Source organism: Cydia strobilella, chromosome 18 (assembly GCF_947568885.1).
Source record: "Cydia strobilella chromosome 18, ilCydStro3.1, whole genome shotgun sequence".
NCBI classification, from domain to species: Eukaryota; Metazoa; Arthropoda; class Insecta; order Lepidoptera; family Tortricidae; genus Cydia; species Cydia strobilella.
Genome location: NC_086058.1, coordinates 13,261,275 through 13,282,586, shown reverse-complemented (window position 1 = coordinate 13,282,586; position 21,312 = coordinate 13,261,275). Strand labels below are relative to the sequence as shown.

Sequence of the window (21,312 nt, the reverse complement as noted above, 5' to 3'; positions counted from 1 at the left end):
TTAATAATTAAGTAATTAATTTAGTATTTTTTTTCCCTTTCGGCTCTCCCTACGCCTTTGTACATTGTATTGTATATATTTTGTTTTAATTGTGTTTGTAATCTGTCTTATGAACAATAAAGCGTTTACATACATACATACATACATTAATCAATGTGTAGGTAACTGCTTTGTGAAGACCAGTGCCCTGTTTATCAAAAGCTTGTAGCTTGTAATACAAGTGGAAGTCCCTCTTTGACAGCTTTTGTTAGAAAGGGACTACCACTTGTATTACAAGCTTTTGATAAACGGGCCCCTGCCATACTTAAGCGTATGCCACACTTACTCGTGACCTTATTTTATGTTAGCAGCTTACATTAACATTTTCGACGCCAACGACGGATATATCCGAACTGCAGGTCCAACGCCAATGACGGATGAATCCGTCACAGACCCTGTGGTAACATAGACCTACGTGCATATGCATAAAGGACCATAGGAAACTTTGTATGGAGTCTGGTCCAAAAACCAACAGAGATGAGAGCACATGAGAGTTAGGTCATTAGATATGTATTTATATGTACTACATTTCATTATATGGGCACCAAGCGGAATTCTATTGCAGAACTGAGATATTAGTATTCTAGTCAAAATATCGTCACCCTTATTACCTAGGCAATAGAGTCCAAGTAAGAAAATTAATCGCTGCAGGTCAGAGCGGCCCGGCGGTATACTCTATTGCCTAGATAATAAGGGTGACGACATTTTAACTAAAATACCAATATCTCAGTTCTGCAATGGAATTCCACTTGGTGTCCATATAATGAAATATAGTAGATAAAAATACCTATTAAATGAGATAACTCTCAACTCTGTTGGTTCTTGGACCATTTTGACGCATAGTCCTTTCAATTTCAGTTTTGACACTTCGGTGACGTGGCGTCTGAGTGTCAGCTTTTGTGTTTGACACGGCGTCGAAAAGGTTAAACGATAATAAAGTTATTTCGATCCATGATCTCCGGACATACAATATAACCATCACACCTAAATACCTTGAACTAAAAAAGACAAGGAATGACAAGTTACTTACAGGTTATTGTCACAATAATTGAGACAAATTGGGTAATTTTGCTTTAAATAAAAGACAAAATATCAAATTACGACATTAAACGTTTTACCAAATTTGGTATTTTCTTCAAAAGATAAATAGATTTCTATCTTTAAAGCAAAACTATTTATGTATAAAATAATGATATATTTAATTACATATTTAATATCATGTTTATGTGACTTGGAACTGCGAGGACAGTCAACATAATTCAATTAGATTGGCTAACAAAAAATCCATTGAAAAGGTTTCTTAGACGAACTTTGGGCTTTTATAAATTACATAGCATAAGTACCCGTACCACGAGTCACTGAGAGTGTCAATACTGACATATACGCTAACGTCTACGTAATTAATATGTTCGCAATAAATTGCTTTGTCTGTGTCTTAATTTACTTTCTATACATCTCGCTCGCACTAATATATCAGTACGAGCGAGACGCATAGAAAGTAAAGTTACGTAGCCGTTAGCGTATATATGTCAGTTTTGACTCTGTCAGTAACTCGTGATAAGGGTACAATTAAAAAGATACTAACGCGAAACCAATAAAGCATTCGATTCTCGCCCGAGACAGTTAATTTTGCAGTCGGGTTGCAATCCGTCTGTATCGACCCTAAGACCGTTTTGGTAATAAGGAAATTCAAATAAATTTTCAATGGATTTTCGGGACATTGTATAAGGATAATACAGACAAAGCAACAAGTTTTCAACACACGGTTTAAATACAAGAAACCTAAAAAAACGAAATAAATAGTCGATTTTAAAGTAAATTGTGATCATAATAGTTACAGTAATACTCTCAATTGGGATAATTTAGATTAGAATATTCTAAAAAGATAAGATAAAAAGTTTTTACCATCGCCCACACTGTTAACTGTCCATGGACCTTATTACAAAAGGCGTAAGGTCCGTTGCTTGCAAAATTGATTTACACATAATTTTGGGTCCTAATTCAAACCTTTATTTATTCGAAATTCATTACCATGTTCTATTTCAGCCATATGGTATATTAATTTTAAACAACAGGTAAATCATCAACACGCTTTCTCGTCTTCGAACAACACCGGCTTCCGACACGTCGGAATGGAGGAGCCCAAGCGATATCTTACCGTACAAATCGTTCTGCCATTTTTTGCGAAAGCGTGCACACAGTCGCACCTCACACTCACTACATACAAAATCCAATCTATAATGACGACACCAACACAGAAAAATGACACGTCAAAGACAAATCTTGCACACCTCGATCTCTTTTTGTGTACGGACGAGTCACAACACGCATCGCCATAGGTATAAGATGGAATCATATCAACTGAGCTCATGCACTTACCTGTTTACTCAAAGAGTCTCAAGAATACAATGCCATTGAGTGGTAAACCATAAATTAGGATAACTACCTCGTAGTAACAGCAGATTATAACCGCTTTGAAATGTTAGTATAGATTAACGACTCTATTCTTTGACAATAGACTACAAAATACACTAAATAATGGCTTACTTTATTTGCATTTTACAACCGTCGACATCCAAAACAAATGCACTTTGTAGAAAACCATTTGTTAATACATGTTTTTAGACCATTTTAACCCCATTCAACAATGAATAAGGTTAAAAATTCAATATACATGCAATGCACTTCTGACTTATTTTGTACGTAACTAGTTGGCGGCTACGAGAACAAAAGCAGATAATAGTATTGGAATAATACAATGCCATTGTTAGTAGAGGTAAGTGCATTAGCTCAGTTGAAATGATTCCATCTATTTTTTTTAAACAGGCAGAGGGGATTACGAATGCTGTCTCCCTTCCCGGTGTTGCTCGAAGTATTTTTTACGCGATTTCGGGGTTGGTCTCATAGACAGTATGACGTACCTACATATTCACCCCTCAGAGTTTTATCAGTGATAACAAAAGCACTAATATGTGGTATTTTCTATAAAAAGGGACCTTATTGTCGATGGCGCTTACGCCATTATTAACGATGCTCCGATATAAATACAATGCCGCGCGACGCTGTGCGGCGTAAGCGCCATCGACAATAAGGTCCCTTTTCATAGAAAATGCCCCATATCATTGCTAATAAATAAAACCTGTACTTATCCAACTTTTAGAGTAGAGACACAATAAAACCGTATATCTCAATAAATAAAACAGTCGCGTTACATGGATACTGAAATAGAAGAAAATTAAAATATGTCAAAATAAAAATGTAAAGCAGAATATTTAGATCAGTACGGTTTCACTCACTATTATTTTTAGTCGCTTTTGGCGACATGTTTGGGACTCGTGCCTGAGGAAGGATTCCCGAAGAGTCCGAAACATGTCGCCAAAAGCGACTAAAAATAATAGTGAGTGAAACCGTACTGATCTAAATATTTTGTAATATGTCTCACGATAGTTTAATACTTGATATTACGTCAGCAAAATACATTAATTAGGTATTATTTGACAATCCCATACCTAATAAATCCCATAATTTTACCTTCCCATACAAACGGAGTTACGTTCTCATTTTAAAACTACGAGTTGGATTGTAATGAAACTTTTCACATACAATTACATGAGGTATATCTAGGTCTGTAATTAGTTTATATATCTAAAAATTATAAAACAAACGAAATAGACCAAAAACAAGTTTTGTATGAACTTAAATTCGCTTTATTTTTTTAACTATTTGAAGCTACATAAACTAATTACAGACATAGATATACCTTATCCTATTGTAAGTACAAAGTTTACTAGCTACATGTTTTAAAATGAGAGCGTAACTACGTTTGTATGGAGAACCGAGCTTGCTGGGGACACTTAGTGCCAGTTGCACCCAGGGACCGGCCCGCTATCCCTTATCGGGGTTTTATAAGGGTATTGCATAAGGCTTAACTCACCATACTCTTTGCCAGACGAAACCCTTTGTTTTGTTTTTAAAAACCCTTATATAAAGCTACCACATTTGAGTAATCGGTAGCCCAAATACCCTTACAAAACCCTTATCATCCGCTCACCAACACTTTGCATATTGCTTATAAGGGTTAGCCTTATAAAGGGCTTCCCTTTTAGCATATAAGCGTGCTAATTTAAGTCGTCTACCTTGTTCATAAAGCACACATTACTTCGAATCCGAGCGATCGTCGGCGGCGACGGCGGCGTTCTTTGACTAGACACGTATTTTCTTTCCTTTTCATACACTACCGTAGATATATACTAATCCTGTCTCTTTCACGCAAAGGGAAACCTTTATAAAAAGCGCTTAAAGATAAGGGTAACCCTTATTAAGAGCTAGCCTTATTTTTGCTTAGCTTTTCGGTAAGGGTTAGTCAAAGGTAAGGGTATGAATGGGCTTGCAGTTCAATAGGGAAAGTCTTTCAATGTGTTAGCCGTGTTTAAGTGTCGCCCATTGAAAGGGTTTTATCGCGGAAAGGGTTGTCCGGTCCCTGGTTGCACCATCCGCACTTGACAGACTGATCAACGTCAACCGGCGCGCCGCGGCGGTTTACTATGAAACTTTCCATTCAATAAAATTTAGCGAACTCTTTAACGATCACAAACAGTTGGTGCGTTTCTATATGTCTCTACTCTGTACCTTTTGACTACCACAATCGGGTCATTCACTTAGCTATTCATGTTTGCAAGGGGCAACTATTTGCTAGAGTATTATGGTAACACCTACTTAATATTATTTTCTCACTCTAGCAGTTTAGCTGCCTCCTGCTTTTACAACACTGTAAGACAAAGTTTTAGTAAAACAATACTTACTTATTTGTTCTTATTTACAGTTTAACATCTTTAACCTCGTAAGACCCACCGTACAAAGTTTGTCTATTTTTAATTTGATCCTTGTTGTATAGAAGATTAGGGTGACTTTCGTTTGTTTTAGAAAACAATGAAACAAAAGAAATGCTACTCAATTCAGTTAGTGTAAGGTTCAAATTAGATTGAAACAGAGTGTACATTGTAATGCACAGTGGGCTTTACGAGGTTAAATTTTGTGACGTTTTCAGCCAAAAGGTACATTGTCGGTTGTCAATAAAGTTGATTTCAAATTGAAGCTATATGGAAATAGCGCCTTATTGACAACCGACAATAAGTACCCTTTTGGTTGAAAATGGCACATAGTGGCATAAATCATGTGGCGACTGTGAAATCCAAAAGGCATAATTATTGCTCTCTCTACAATTAAAGATTGTATAGCATGTGTAAAGTTTGAGAAAAATTCGTGCCGCCGAGTATAACAGCTGAGAAAGATGGCGCTGCCTATCTTTGGTGGTGGTAACTTAATTATAAAGTCAACTTTGACAAACTGGGTTACCTCATTAATGTCCAGAGCCGTTCAGTCAGCATCAAATAGACGGCCTAGGTGCCCAAATATATCTCAACACACCGTAGTTACTAGTTACCTAAATAAGGATGTGCAATAGGCTCGATGACATTTTTTTAATTAATAATATCAGTCGATCAGGTTTGTTTTTAGGATCAAATGTCTATATGGGACCCATTGTATTAAAGTGGTACTTCACTCGCAAAACGCTCCTAACAAAACGATAAGTGAATGTGACGTCACCGTCCAACTGAAAACCCATTTTAGTATGGAAAACAAGAAAATTGCGATTTTTTCGGTGGAATATTGTGTTTATGTATGTAGTTACTTTACAATCATATTTTTTTAATATTTATGAAATCGAATGGTACCATTACTTTTTGCCTTTTTGAAAATAAAAATGAAAATTTTTAAACTTTATTATCCAGTATTTTTTATCATTTCCATATATTATTTCAATATCCACATTATTGTAATAAATTGCTCATTTGCTATTTTACTAGATTTTGTAATAAAATTCAACACGCGTCATCATCCCTATTGTGCACCGATATATTTGGCTACTTTGGCCGTCACTTTCAATTTGATGCTGATTGTACATCGCCATCTTAGTTAAATGTGATTAAAAACCCACAGATTACAAATTCCAACTGCCAGGAACCAAAAACGTCTATATTCTGTTTCTCTGGTTTACGTTTATTTTGATTTGGCATATGAGTTAAGCTTTGCGCGTTTATCCATACCACTTTTGACCACAAGGAGCCGTACAGCGCCATCTACTGTCAAAACGAAGCACGAATTTGTCTTAAACTTCAATTTTATACAATCAATGAATCTTGCTACAATTATCTTACCCTAATGTACTTTGGCCTTGCCGGTGACGACTTTAGCATACTCCTCGTAGAATCGCGGGAACAGCTGAATGGCGAAGTAGACCACGGTCAGGTACGCGATGATGGCCAGGGTTAGGATCAGGTCGAATACCGCTGGTTTTACACTGGAATTAAAAAATTATAAATATGTAGGGCATCCTACTCCTATCCGGTTTTGGACAGAGTAGCATGGCGGTCTTTGGTGTCGGAGGCCAAGATCCACTTCGGGTCGTCGCGCCACAGCAGTAAGTAAGTAAGGGCATCCTTACACAATTCACTTATCCTCACAGTAATTTTAAAACTAACGCGGGATTTAATCGCGTACAAACTTACGTTTATTTAAGGCCTGACGTTTCGAACGTTCGTGGTCACAGGCAGACTGGCGAGGAATTGTATCAACATCTTGCTGCGCGGGTTTTGCGAACTACCCGCACTTGATCTTGATTATTATCTTGTACGCTAGGGTTGTCACTTTGCCTACACACAACACACGACATCCGATGGTATGTGGCGGGATGTTTTTTCCCCCTTACATTTGCTAATGACTAGATTCCACGAAGGCGAAATCCCCTGTCTCTCATTTTCACCCCACACAGCCTTTTCAGTAAGTTCAAGAACGTTTGTGTTGTGGGAACTCAGAAAGATGTAGGTAATATTTTAAGACACATTTATGGTTAGATATCTACATAAGGACAGTCCCAGCACCATTCTGAGACTGATAGCGGACAAATCTGACTGTAGCAAGATCCTTCACTGTGAGGGACTACATTCCTCTACAAGTGTGATACAGTGGTAGCTAAAATTTAATAGTTTGGCTACCACTGTATTATACCTATTTGTATTATACTTATTTGTAATTTTCTATTTATTATGTGTTCATGTGTTGTAATTATGTTGAATGTTTATTGTCTTGTTTTTCTATGTGTGTAACTTATATGAAATGAATAATTCTGAAATAAGACACCTATGTAAGTATTATAAGCGTCGGCAACCCTAGCGTTGTGTCGGCGCGCGCGGCGCGTTGAAGGTCACTCCATTGTATTATTGTGTAGGTATCAAAACGGTAGGTATTTGCGTTTTCTATGAGAGATAAGAAAAGAAAAACAGCATATTTTGGACATATATATAGAAACAATAAATACAATTTACTGAAATTAAAAATTGAAGGGAAGCGTGGTAGCGGTAAAAGGCGCACATCATGGACTGGAAATATAAGAGACTGGTTAAAAGTGAAGAGCATAGATAGACTAATTCGCATGACTGAACATAGAGAGACATATAGACATATGGTCGCCGACCTCCTGGACGGAGATGGCACGTGAAGAAGATGAGAGATAAGTATTTGTTCGTAAGAACTATTATGTGCCCCTGTCTCCTTTTCCCTCACTACCGACAAGGCCAGACGCCTGTCATCATTTACCTGTACACGTGGTCCGCTCTGGTGGGGAAGTGTAGCGTGTACTCCGGTTCGTGCTTGTCCACTTGCACGCTTATAGTCACGCCCGTGCACAGCGACTGTCACGCCTGTCATCATTTACCTGTATACGTAGAGCACCGCTCGTGTGGGGGAGTATAGTGTGTACTCCGGTTCACGCTTGTCCACTGCATGCACGCTTACTGTCACGTCCAAGTACCGTGATAACGCGCGTTCTAATGCGCCTGTCACACCTGTCAATATAGTATGCCATTAAAATACGAGGCTCATAACCTAAAAGTAGATACAGAGTTGTCACACGCGTTCGTGAGATTAAAAACAATTTTAACATTGCTGATAACGTACCAAAACGTCAATTAAAGAAGTGTACTGTACCGTTTAAAGTTCGATAAGACTATCCCGTTCGGTACTATCATTACCGTGTCATCTTTAGAGAATACTTAGTTTTAGTATTTCAGATAACAGTGATTTAACGGTGACAGTGATTTCTGATAACAGTGAATTACAAGAGTTTTTCATGTTTCTTTACAATATTTGTGCCATTTTCACCCAAAAGGGTAATTATTGTCAGTGATCCATAAGGCACTACTTCCATAAATCTTCAATTTAAAATCAACCTTATCGCCAACCGACAATGTTTTCTTTAACTTCCGATTTTCATTAATTAGTCAATAAGAGGGAAGTATAGTAGTAGTATAGTAGAGGGAAAGAAAGGAGTGAGTGCTGAGGTGACGAAAGATAGAGGATAATGAGAGAGAAAAACATGTTGTGCCGACCCCACATAACGTGAGATAAGGGTAGGAAGAAAAAAAAAAGAGGGAAGTATAGTATCTGACCTGCGCTAGGAGCCGCAGTGGTGATGGTCTGTGGTGCTCTCGATTGCGACGACAGATACTTGTACCAATGTCTCACCGACGCTTCGTCTACATTCTGAAAATAAAACATACATGAAGTCATATTAACATTTACCAGTTGCACCTTAAAGGGTGTGTCGAGTTACAGTTTACTATATAGTTTATCAACCCCACCAGCCACTACAACTATGTGGCTGGTGTCCTCACGTGCTCTCAATGTGCGCGGGGGTTCGCCTCGAAGATCGGCTACGTCAGCCATATTCGGGCGCACGAGCGCCGTGCTGACTGTAACAGTTAGCTCTTAAAAACTGTAATAGATGTCATATATTAAAGAAAAAGTGACGAAGCCCTCCAGTGGTGAAGGCCGGATACGAACCGGCGTCTTTAGCTACCGCGGCTAACGCCATGAACCCCTAGGCCGCCCCGCCACGGATCCGAATTTCTCGACTATATGCCATCTTAGTAAGACTAGGCGTCTTTGACCAGCTCTAAGGGCAAGCAGTGCGCGCTTGCACCTCCTAAACGAACTCCTCACGGCCGGCCTTCCGCCTTCACCACTGGAGAGCTTCGTCACTTTTTCTTTAATATATGACATCTATTACAGTTTTTAATTTATATATAGTAGTGTGACTACTTAAAAAAAAACATCAAAATATTTAATAAAATAATTTGATTTGTTCCCAAACTTGTTTTTAAATAAATTAAATTGTCATTTATTTCAGGCCTAATACGCCCATATCATGTGTTAGTAACTTACATAGCTAATAAAAATAATGTTAGTGCTATTACAAAACAAATTAACTAATGACTAGGAGCTAACTTAGGGCTAGGACACACCGGATGAGCCTTATAAATCTAACATATCACCACAAATTATCATCATATTTGACTAGAAAATGCAACAAATAATTAAAACTCAACACAATACAATTCAAATTAAATGATTAAATTAAAAATTCAATAAATAAAATTCAATAATAATTAAAATTACAATTAAAATTTTCATTTTTTTTTTATTTTTTTTTTAGGAAACAAACAGTCACATACAAATAAGTTTAAACTTGCAGATATACAATAAGACCTATAGTTCCATTAATTATAACATACTGATATTGATAACAAGTAGAAACAGGGCTTGTTCGGCACTGCCTATAAATAGGAAGGTACACAGAAGTAACAATTGGATACACAACTAATAAAGTACCTAAGTATCAAACATGCTTACAAACATACATACGTTAGATAAGACTATAGAACAATTACAATTTGTTTTTCATAGTTTAATCATAGTTTATAAACCACTGACCAGAGCGTCGTCGTACAGCGCGGCGTCCCCAGTGAGGTTGTAGACGTGAGACGCGAGCGCGCGTGCAGTGGACGCGATGTTGGACACCAGGTTGTGTAGGGCGGGTTCCGAGGGGGTGTCCAGCACTGTGCTGCGCGCTGGCTCTTTGTGGCTCTGATGACAAAGATGTAAGGTTATTTCATAAAAAATGCTATTTTGTGGTTTAATTACTAACATATTTTATGATTAAACAAGGAATATAGGATAAAATATTGTTGTTTGTTGTTGATCGCTTGCCGCATGGAGACTATATAAAGGAGCCAAATCTCTATATATGAAAAGTGTCCATCAAAAAACAGTAATTAGGCGGCGCCACCATACACCGAAATACTACCAAAAACAACCTACGTAATTTGGTCGGGTTATTTGTTGCCTTATATGGTTCATGTTATACTCATGTCCCAGAGCCTAACTAGCGCCACCGGAGAGATTAGGAACTATTATTTAAAGCTGAAAGCGGTCACTTTTTTAACAATTCTGCCATAAGAGATTGCGATCCTTTCTATACCATCCATAGCTTGCCGGCCATTACTCAAGAACCTTTTTGACACAGTGGTCATCGGTACCACTACCTGCCTGCCCGCACACTCTCAAATAAAAACTCCAAACAGTAGGGAAACTTTTAAAAAGATATAATTTTTTTTATAAAACAGACCTGTAAACTGCTTAATGTAAAAGCAGTCATCCTCCTGATACTGAATCTCTCATGAGGCCACGCCAAGAGCTCATCAGCTAGATTTATCTTCTTATGAGTGACCGGGGCTCCAAGCTTGGTCTGGAGGGAGTGCGCCGCGCCCCCGGCCTTCGGGGGCTTCGACACGTGCATAGTAAGGCTTGGAGATGAAGAGATGGAGTCCAAGCACATGGCGAACGATACGTCCTGGGGAATAAGAAGATAATTAGGTGGGTCCATACAGAACGAGCCGCCTCGCGTGGATATTGCCGCGGGAGGCAGCTCGGTCGGTAGAGACGTGGCTCACCCGAGGAAATGCGGCCGAGGCAAGACTACACAGACCGAGCTGCTTCGCGCGGCAATTTCCTCGCGAAGCGGCTCGTTCTGTGTGGACCTGCCTATCGATTACGTAGGTACATCAAAATATTATGAAGCCCATTATCTGCTTTGGCAACCTAAGAATTGGCGCAGGCAGCTTTTAAGAAAGCGATTGCCTTCTGATCTTCCAACCCAGAGGGGAAACTAGGCCTTATTTGGATTCGCTCGTTTTCCTTACGATGTTTTCCTTCTCCCAGAAGCGATTGGCGAGTATCAAATGATATTCGCCTCATACGGCCGGCGACGCGTACAGTCGGAAGAACATACTTATAACAACACATTATGTACCTTGTTGCTAGGTCAGTAAGGTATACATACCTGTAGCAGCGAAGCGTCAGTAGAATCCAGCTGTTCTTCCAACCATTTCTTAGTAGCCACATAGTTTAGTGCATGTCCGGCTGAAGATAGAACGAAGAGCAAAGATGGCGCGCCGCGTACGGCCGGCGACGCGTACAGTCGGGAGAATATGCGGGCCAATTCTAGTACAGCCACGGCACCTGAGGCGTTAGAGTCAGCGCCCACGGACAGCTCCTATAAGACAATTTTGGGTTGGCTATAGACGAAAGTATATTGGCGATATAAAGCCATTTCTTTATTCAATTCTGACAACATCTAATAAATGGTCCAACATCGAAATATAATAAGCCATCTGAACACACAATAATGAAACATTTGCAAATCCACATGGACGCCAAAATTTTAGCACAACTTTCTGAAATTTAAACTTTTGATATCCCACACATACTGGAACAGGTGAAACAAAAACTTCTACAAAATACATTATTAGGCGGGTGTCCACACAGAACGAGCCGCCTCGCGGGGAAATTGCCGTGCGAAGCAGCTCGATCTGTGTAGACGTGCCTCGCCCGAGGCATTGCGGCCGCGAGTGCATATGCTTTGCCCGAGGCACGTCTACATCTACACACACCGAGCTGCTTCGCGCGGCAATTTCCTCGCGAGGCGGCTCGTTCTGTGTGGACCGCCTATTATTACCTATTAAGTTATTATAGTTTATTAAGTTTATTTTATTAAGTTTAGTTTATATTGTATTTTTAAGCTATCTTTTCACAAATTGTAAATTATTTTCCTAAGGTGTGGCAATAAAGATTTTTTTATTTTATTTTATTTTTTATTTTTTTAAGGCGTAAAATTACAATAATAGCTAGAACAGCATTGAGAAATGGCCGATTTTTATTTTGTTGTTGTATTATTTTTTTCTTAATTTAGATAAAATAAGGTGGATAGATAGTGTTCCCTATTCTTTTCAATATAAGCGCAATTTCACAGTACATCCTAAAAAATCTTCCGCTCAGTTACGAAAAAGTATATTTATTTTTTATTAACGGAAAACTTTTCGGGACAAGTTGTGATTTCGTATTTATCCCGCTCAGAATGAAGAGCTTCAAACCAGAAAAGCTTTATCCAAATATAACGAAAAAAACAACAACAATATAATAAAAATATTATATGGTTGGTATTCCATCTGTCAAATATCTTGGTCCAATGTGTATTTGCGTCTCACATTTTGATTAATAAGAGAGTGAGACGCAATGCACATTGGACAAAGAAATTGGACAACTGGAATACCACCCTATTTTACTACTTACCGGCACCAAGCCTGAGGAATCATAGTGTGCTGAAATGATGATGGTCTGAGCGGATCCGGAGCGGCCGATCAGCTTTCCGTGAAGGGTCACCGGTTTAGAGTCCAGCTTCGCCGGCACCGGCGCTGACACCACTGGGAAAACAAACATCTTGAAAATATTTTTATTGTTCTAATATTTCAAAGGAGGTTGTCGATTCTTCTTCTTCTTCTTCTTCTTTTTCTAGGGGCTATGTAAGGCTCCAGAGCCTATGTATCACTGCGACCATCTCTGATCTATTGTGATCGCCACCTACTACAACTCTCGATCCAAACCTGCAACTTCAAACAGCTGCAGGATCTTTTTGGTTTCGAGAGACTAACTCCTCCGGGCGCAATATATGTCCACCCAGGATCAAGTCACGAGTGCGCATTAGGCAGGGGCACTCTGTGAGGATGTGTAGGGGCGTCTCCTCTGCCTCCATACAGAGTCTGCACCGCCCCATGTCACGTTTCCCCATAGTGTGCATGTGCTTATTTAGGCCGCAGTGCCCGGTAAGCACCCTGACCAAGTTGCGCAGTTGGTTCCTAGGCAGCGCCAAGGCGCTCGAAGACGCCTTTTTGCTGAAGGCCTTGATAAGCGCTTTGGAATGGTTGTCGATTCGGTTGTATCTTAATTTTATTTAGTGATCTGTTACTTTTTAGGGTTCCATACCCAAAGGGTAAAAACGGGACCATATTACTAAGACAGCTGTCTGTCTGTTTGTCCGTCCGTCTGTCACCAGGCTGTATCTCACGAACCGTGATAGCTAGACAGTTGAAATTTTCACAGATGATGTATTTCTGTTGCCGCTATAACAACCAATACTAAAAACAGAATAAAATAAATATTTAAGTATTATTATTATTATCGTATGGCTTTATTGATGAAAAACACACAAAAAAAAAACAGATATTACAAAGATAAAATTAACATTATAGTCTTAGATCTAAGTTTGATAGCCATTCCCTGGCATCCGCAGTTATCGCGTGCAGTTCTTTCACGCCTCCAGGAAAGCATCTCTTGGGACATTCCTTTACGATGTACGCTGTGGCGCGCCAGACCAGACAACCGTCTGGTCTGGCGCGCCACAGTCGCAGCTTGGTGAGGGCTTATAGCCCCATTTATGGAGATTGTGGTTGCAGCAGCTGACTCCCCTACAACAGGTTCCTAAGTGGGGCTCCCATACAACAAACGTGATTTTTTGGCGTTTTTTTGGGTAATGGTACGGAACCCTTCGTGCGCGAGCCCAACTCGCACTTGGCCGGTTTTTTAGTTTTCACGTAATCAGGTCGTCACGTACGTATAACGTCAAGTTACATAGGAATAGATTCACACATGATTAATTTAGTAACCCTTTTCCAGACCGCACTAATCTACAAGGTTTAAAAAAAATCCAAATTTATTCCAATTAATCCTGCTTTGATTATTCATTTAATTTCATTTAAAGACGTCACATTTTGCGAAAGTCCATTCTAATTTGAACCTTAAATCCGATTGCTAAGGTAACCTAACCTAAGGTTGAAATTCTATTAGCGCATGTAGTCGATAAATCGCCCTATGCCTGGAAAAGGGTAAACCTTGTTTTTATATAGCATACACTAAACTGACAGTGACAATTAATAATAGCAATCGCCAATATGTCCAACCGATCTGTAATTTTAGTACAAAATCGGGAGAAAATCTGAATACTTTTAATAACGGTAATTAATAGACAATCAAACTAAAAAATTAACCCACTACGCAGAAATAGGTGTTATCTGAGATATAAAATACACATCTTACAGCTCAAATAGTCGAATTTAAACTGTTATGAGACATACTAACATATGTATTGAAATCTAAATTGACTATTGTGTATTGTAAGTAATTGTAATAAATTGAATTTTTAATTTGAATTATTTAGTTAAGTAGTAATAAGGATTATTTTTAATTTAAGGTTAAGGCACTATTGTATTAGGGTTACCTGTAAGCTGCTGCCTGTGTGCTGTATTTAATAAAATAAAATAAATAATTTCACGGTTTACTCACTTGTTTTAGTCACTCGCACTATTAGTGCTTGAGAAAGGAGACCTAGGCCCTCCAAAACATGTCGTGCGAGTGACTAAAACAAGTGGGTTCAAATAGCTTTGGTCTGATTAACCAGTAACAACCTGTTAAAAAAATCTTACCAATCTGGTAGCCATTAGACGACACAGTATTCAGCATGGCCTCCAGCGCCGTTCCGGACTTATCGTCGGTTATGAAGCTGTGCTGCAAGTCTCTTAAGATGTCTTCGAACGCCGGAGACCACTCAGCGAAGTAGACGGGTGCGCTGATCTCGTCTTGCACCATCGCCATTTCTAAGAGCTGGATATGCTGTTGACAAGATAAACAATGTTGTTTGGTGGGTTTTGAATTTTTTTTCTATTTACAAAGTACAGTTAAGGATTTAATTTCCAACCCTTTGGTTCAATATCAGGCAAACTTTTGTATGAGCACAACATTGCTCTGACATGTCGCAATTTTCTACCTTAAATGCATTGCGAATGTCTAACAACATTTCAACGAAACAAGTACGGAGTTTAATTTTTTGACTGTACTATAATGTTTTGACTGGCTAACTGCCACAGTAGGAATTCGCGGTCCTTTTGATGTTGTCGTGCCAACGCATCTGGGGTCTACTTTGAATTAACGTTTCGGTTGGACTAAAGCAAAGGGGGCGCAGGACTTAGAAAATTTTTGATGGGGTTGGTGTTATCATGACACCTATTTTTTATGATGCTATCGTATAGAAGACGCTAAAATAAGCAAGTTTTGTAGAAAAAACTTTTTCTCTAAAATCAAAAATGGCCGAGATATTGGACCTGAAAGTTGAGCCGATTTTTAGGACATAGAAAAAGTTCGATGGGTGTTGTTGTCATTATGACCCCTATTTTTTATGATGCTATCGTATAGAAGACGCTAAAATAAGCATGTTTTGTAGAAAAAACTTTTTCTCTAAAATCAAAAATGGCCAAGATATTGGACCTGAAAGTTGAGCCGATTTTTAGGACAGAAAAAGTTCGATGGGTGTTGTTGTCATTATGACCCCTATTTTTTATGATGCTATCGTATAGAAGACGCTAAAATAAGCATGTTTTGTGGAAAAAACTTTTTCTCTTAAATCAAAAATGGCCAAGATAGTGGTATATAAAGTTCAAGTTTTTCGGCTCACCTTTAGCGCCTGACCTACTCGCTAGGGCGTTCAAACTTTTTTGGTGTACAGCTAGGGTCATTTAAGAATCTTCCTGAAAGTTTCAGGTTGCGGAACCCAATAGTTTTAAAGTTATGATAATATGATAACGAAACGCAAATAAAGTCACAAAATACATTACGTTTCGGTGTACGCATACTTGAGAAGGTGAGAATTCTTAATAAAAGGTGAAAATGTCGAAATCCGAATCGGAAAACCCCACCATCCACGTGGTCTTGTCTGCCCTACCCCTAGAGTGTATATAAAAAGCCGGAGGCGCGGTGGGAGAGCAACCCTCTGAGCAGACCGTGCTTTGCCACGCAAGGGCGGAAGGGCTGCACTTCCCGCAGCGCCGGAGCTAAGGCAGAGTCTGACACAATATAAGAAAAGACCCACCCCAAAATGCAAAATAAATCATCGAAAATTTTACAAGTTTAGAAATTTGCCAATTTTGAAGTCTATTATCTCGGTCATTTTTGATTTTAGAGAAAAAGTTTTTTCTATAAAACATGCTTATTTTAGCGTCTTCTATACGATAGCATCATAAAAAATAGGGGTCATAATGACAACAACACCCATCGAACTTTTTCTGTCCTAAAAATCGGCTCAACTTTCAGGTCCAATATCTCGGCCATTTTTGATTTTAGAGAAAAAGTTTTTTCTACAAAACATGCTTATTTTAGCGTTTCGAATGAAATTTTTCTAAGTGTTTTATGATTCCTGTATAATTTTCACTTTTGGTCAAAAAATTTCTGTCCTTATATTGCGCCCCCTTTGCTTTAGGCGGACCAAAGTTTCTTAAAACTAGACAAGTACCTCTTTTTCCTCAACACTTAGCACAGTATCATTCTTAGGCAGCACCAGCAGGAGTGCACCGGCCTTATTCCTGATCTCCAAGAACTGCTCAATGCTGATGTCTTGTATGCGAGCCACCACACAGTGGCGGGATGTGCTCCATGACGTCAGCGAGCGGCCTTCTAGGTTGAAGCTGGCACTGCGGCAGCCTGAACCAAGAAATATACGATCAATGAGGTAATGTGGCAGGTTGTCATCATTGCAGTCATTGCAGATGATTGTTGCAGCATCGGGTAGGACCAGGCTGAATGTTGTAGGGAGTTGATCGCAACATGAAAGATTTAAAATGGTCATTTCTGTGTTCAATGTTGTAAGGTAACGCTATTTCAAATGTTAACAGAATGAATGAACAGTGTATTTTTTATTACTTATCACAACAACTACAATAAAAATGTATTAGATGTAACTAGGTCAACATAAGAGAACTGTTCTAAATAGCTCAATAAAAACCACTGTCTATTATCTAAGGCAACATCTCACACAATGATAAGATACCAATTGTCTTAATAACTATTTGTATAAGACCATCAAGCAGCCGAAATTATAACCTAAAAATGTCATCGATTTTTGGTTTTATAAATTAAAAATGCACTCCCACGCTGTACTTACCGTGGGGAATCGTATGCAAGTCGTATTGCTGCATCCTGTACACCGAAAATTCGTGAGATGCAGCCACCGGGTTCACTGGGGACATGATGATAAAAATAGGGAGAGCTACAAGCAAATAGTAAGGCAAATAGCCTCTAAATATCTCCGTCAGGCCGTCAGCTTCGTCCAGCCACATTTTTGCAAATAATTTAGGTCCCTCGTAATGATATTAACGTGAAATATTGAACAATAATTAAATACTATAATCGTATTAGAAACCCTACGTGACATGACAGTCATGTCATGTCATGACATTGTGACAGCAGATTGTCTATGGATCGTTCCGATTTACGTAATTTTGTATGGGCACTAGCCCGCAGTGATTTCTATGCAAAAGCAAAGATTTCAGAGTTGGTAACACTGCTTGTGAGTAAGATAGGTAATTTTTCTTATGGATGGTATAGAAAGGATGCCAATCTCTTATGGCAGAATTGTTGCAAAAGTGACCGCTTTCAGCTTTAAATAATAGTTCCTAATCTCTCCGGTGGCGCTAGTTAGGCTCTGGGACCATACCATATAAGGCAACAAATAACCCGACCAAATTACGTAGGTTGTTTTTGGTAGTAGACCTGTACCAATAACTTCTGAGGTTATAAGAATATTAATGTTGCTTATTTTTTATATATAGTTTCCAGACCATATACTAAACCTAAAAATAATATTTTGTGTCATCCTAGGTATTTGCTTAGGTAGAAATTTAGGTATTTCTTTTTTCAATCAGCATTCTGTAAAAAAAATATTCGAGACGAAATTCTTTGTTTCCCTGTAAAGGCAAAGTGGCTTCCGACGTACACACGCATTTTGTGTCATTTTCATCCACGGGTATAATGGCATTTAATAAATACCTAATATTGATCCTAAAACGCCTAAAAAAATATTAGAGTCGGTAAGTGAAGTGTTGTACTTTACAGAACATTGTTATATGTTATTCAAACAAATCTGTGTCAAATTCATCCACCGCTTTTATTTAAAAAAAATTTTTTTCTAATTAACACCCTGTATCTGCCACAAAAAAAAATTCATATTATTAAGTTTACGTCTATAATATTATAATACCACATTGAGACATCATTCATAATTTGGGTCATTTTGATCCACGGTTTTTTTACTATCTGGCAAAATAAAACTCAATTGAGCAAGAAGGGCGTGCGCGGGGAAGGGTACCTACGCGAGTGGGGTGCTTATTATACTTGCCGCAATATCAGCTGGCGACTGAGATCTTAATACTATCTCCTTTACCCTTGTTAAGTTAAGACCAACCAAGAGATGGCATTATGAGCTGTCTCGCCACTTAGTTTTGCGATACAGTGTATTTATTTCATTCGGAGGCATAATTACATTGTCTTATCAATCTTACCGTAGTAGGTATATAAATATAATTAAAAATAAACTGTAGGCTGCAATCCTCATACTGACCAACATTTGTGACGTTCCTAATCAAAAGGTACCACTTTCTCTGACAGGTTATTTGTATAAAGATATAATCAAATTTCGTCTTTATGGTAAACGACAAAGTGGTACCTACCTTTTGATTGAGAATGTCACATCAGCGACTTAAAAATTACTTTTGTTTCGATTTTTAGTAGACTTTTTAAGTTTATTTTAAGACGATTTTATTGTGATTTTTGTTATGTTTAAGCGTGGCAAGCAACATTAATTACATTGATGATGATGTTCATTAAATACAATATTTTTTCATACTATACTGAACTGTCACCCTATACATGAGAATGAACAGCGCCCTCTTGACAATGATCATATATTACTGGTCAGGCTTTAATATGTGTCATAATTTAGTAAAGTCCCCTTTGTGGATTCTAAGTTTCCGAGTTACAGCAGTTTAATGAAAGCGTTTTTTTTAAATATAAATTAAGGGTTGAATAAAGAGGAAAGAAAATTTGATTATTTTTGCGCTACGACGCACGGTTTAGGAGATACAGCCCTATAAAGTTTTTTTTCTTGTTTTTTTCTTTTTTACATTGTGTTTTTTGTATATTACTTTGGGGTTTTATAAAGGGGAACGAAAATTTAATTATTTTTGCGCTACGACGCATGGTTTAGGAGATCAAGCCCTATAAAAAAAAACTTTTTTTTTTGCGTTTTTTTTTGTATAAATTAATGGTTACATAAAGGGGACCGAAAAGTTGATTATTTTTGCGCTACGACGGTTTAGGAGATACAGCCCTATATAGATTTTTTTCTTTTTCTTTTTTACGTTTTTAAATCTTAATTAAGGGCTTCTTAAGGGGAACGAAAATTTGATTATTTTTCGCTACCATGCACGGTTTAGGAGATACATCCCTAAAGTTTTTTTTTCTTTTTTTTGTCATTGCGTTTTTTGTTATTACTTTGGGGTTTCATAAAAGGGAACGAAAATTTTATTATTTTTGCGCTACGACGCACGGTTTAGGAGATACAGCCCTAAAATGATTTTTTTCTCTTTTTCTTTTTTGCGTTTTTAAATCATAATTAGGGGCTTCTTAAAGGGGAACGGATATTGATTATTTTTGCGCTACGATGCACGGTTTAGAAGATACAGCCCCTATAAAGTTTTTTTGTTATTATTTTTTTCTTTCTTTTTCTTGTGTTTTTGTATATTATTTTGGGGCTTCATAAAGGGGAACGAAAATTTTATTATTTTTGCGCTACGACGCATGGTTTAGGAGATACAGCCCTATAAAGATTTTTTTTTTAATTTTGCGTTTTTTTAAATATAAATTATGAGTTGCATAAAGGGGAACGAAAATTTTATTGTTTTTGCGGTACCACGCACGGTTTAGGAGATACAGCTCTATAAAGTTTTTTTTCCTGGTTTTTTTTTGTTTTTTTTTTTAAGTATTAATTACGGGTTTCTTAAAGGGGTTTTTTTAAAATATTTTTGCGCTACGACGCATGGTTTAAGAGATACAGCCCTATAATGATTTTTTTTTTTAAATTTTGCGTTTTTTTTTAAATATAAATTATGGGTTGCATAAAGGGGAACGAAAATTTTATTATTTTTGCGCTACGACGCATGATTTAGGAGATACAGCCCTATAAAGATTTTTTTATTGTTTTTTTTCTTTTTTCCTTTTTTACATTGTGTTTTTTGTATATTACTTTGGGGTTTCATAAAGGGGAACGAAAATTTTATTATTATTGCGCTACGACACATGGTTTAGGAGATAGAGCCCTATAAAGATTTTTTTATTGTTTTTTTCTTTTTTACATTGTGTTTTTTGTATATTACTTTGGGGTTTCATAAAGGGGAACGGAAAAACGGAAAAAACTTTTTTTTTTGCGTTTTTTTTTTGTATAAATTAATGGTTACATAAAGGGGACCGAAAAGTTGATTATTTTTGCGCTACGACGCACGGTTTAGGAGATACAGCCCTATATAGATTTTTTTCTTTTTCTTTTTTACGTTTTTAAATCTTAATTAAGGGCTTCTTAAGGGGAACGAAAATTTGATTATTTTTCGCTACCATGCACGGTTTAGGAGATACATCCCTAAAGTTTTTTTTTTCTTTTTTTTGTCATTGCGTTTTTTGTTATTACTTTGGGGTTTCATAAAAGGGAACGAAAATTTTATTATTTTTGCGCTACGACGCACGGTTTAGGAGATACAGCCCTAAAATGATTTTTTTCTCTTTTTCTTTTTTGCGTTTTTAAATCATAATTAGGGGCTTCTTAAAGGGGAACGGATATTGATTATTTTTGCGCTACGATGCACGGTTTAGGAGATACAGCCCTATAAAGTTTTTTTGTTATTATTCTTTTCTTTCTTTTTCTTGTGTTTTTGTATATTATTTTGGGGCTTCATAAAGGGGAACGAAAATTTTATTATTTTTGCGCTACGACGCATGGTTTAGGAGAGACAGCCCTATAAAGATTTTTTTTTTAAATTTTGCGTTTTTTTAAATATAAATTATGAGTTGCATAAAGGGGAACGAAAATTTTATTGTTTTTGCGGTACCACGCACGGTTTAGGAGATACAGCTCTATAAAGTTTTTTTTCCTGGTTTTTTTTTGTT

At 37.6% G+C, this 21,312-nt stretch overlaps 1 protein-coding gene across 1 annotated transcript; it reads right to left on the bottom strand.

Moving 5' to 3' along the window:
* Positions 1-3,427: 3,427 nt before the first annotated feature.
* On the bottom strand, positions 3,428-17,519 carry LOC134749565 (BOS complex subunit ncln). Its single transcript, XM_063684557.1, has 10 exons — positions 17,261-17,519; positions 16,613-16,800; positions 14,754-14,940; positions 12,568-12,698; positions 11,279-11,491; positions 10,565-10,789; positions 9,871-10,023; positions 8,547-8,640; positions 7,814-7,943; positions 3,428-6,400 (listed from the first exon to the last, which is right to left on the bottom strand). Exons 1-10 carry the CDS (start codon positions 17,433-17,435, stop codon positions 6,259-6,261), a joined length of 1,638 nt encoding a protein of 545 aa, XP_063540627.1. The 5' UTR covers positions 17,436-17,519; the 3' UTR covers positions 3,428-6,258.
* Positions 17,520-21,312: the final 3,793 nt, after the last annotated feature.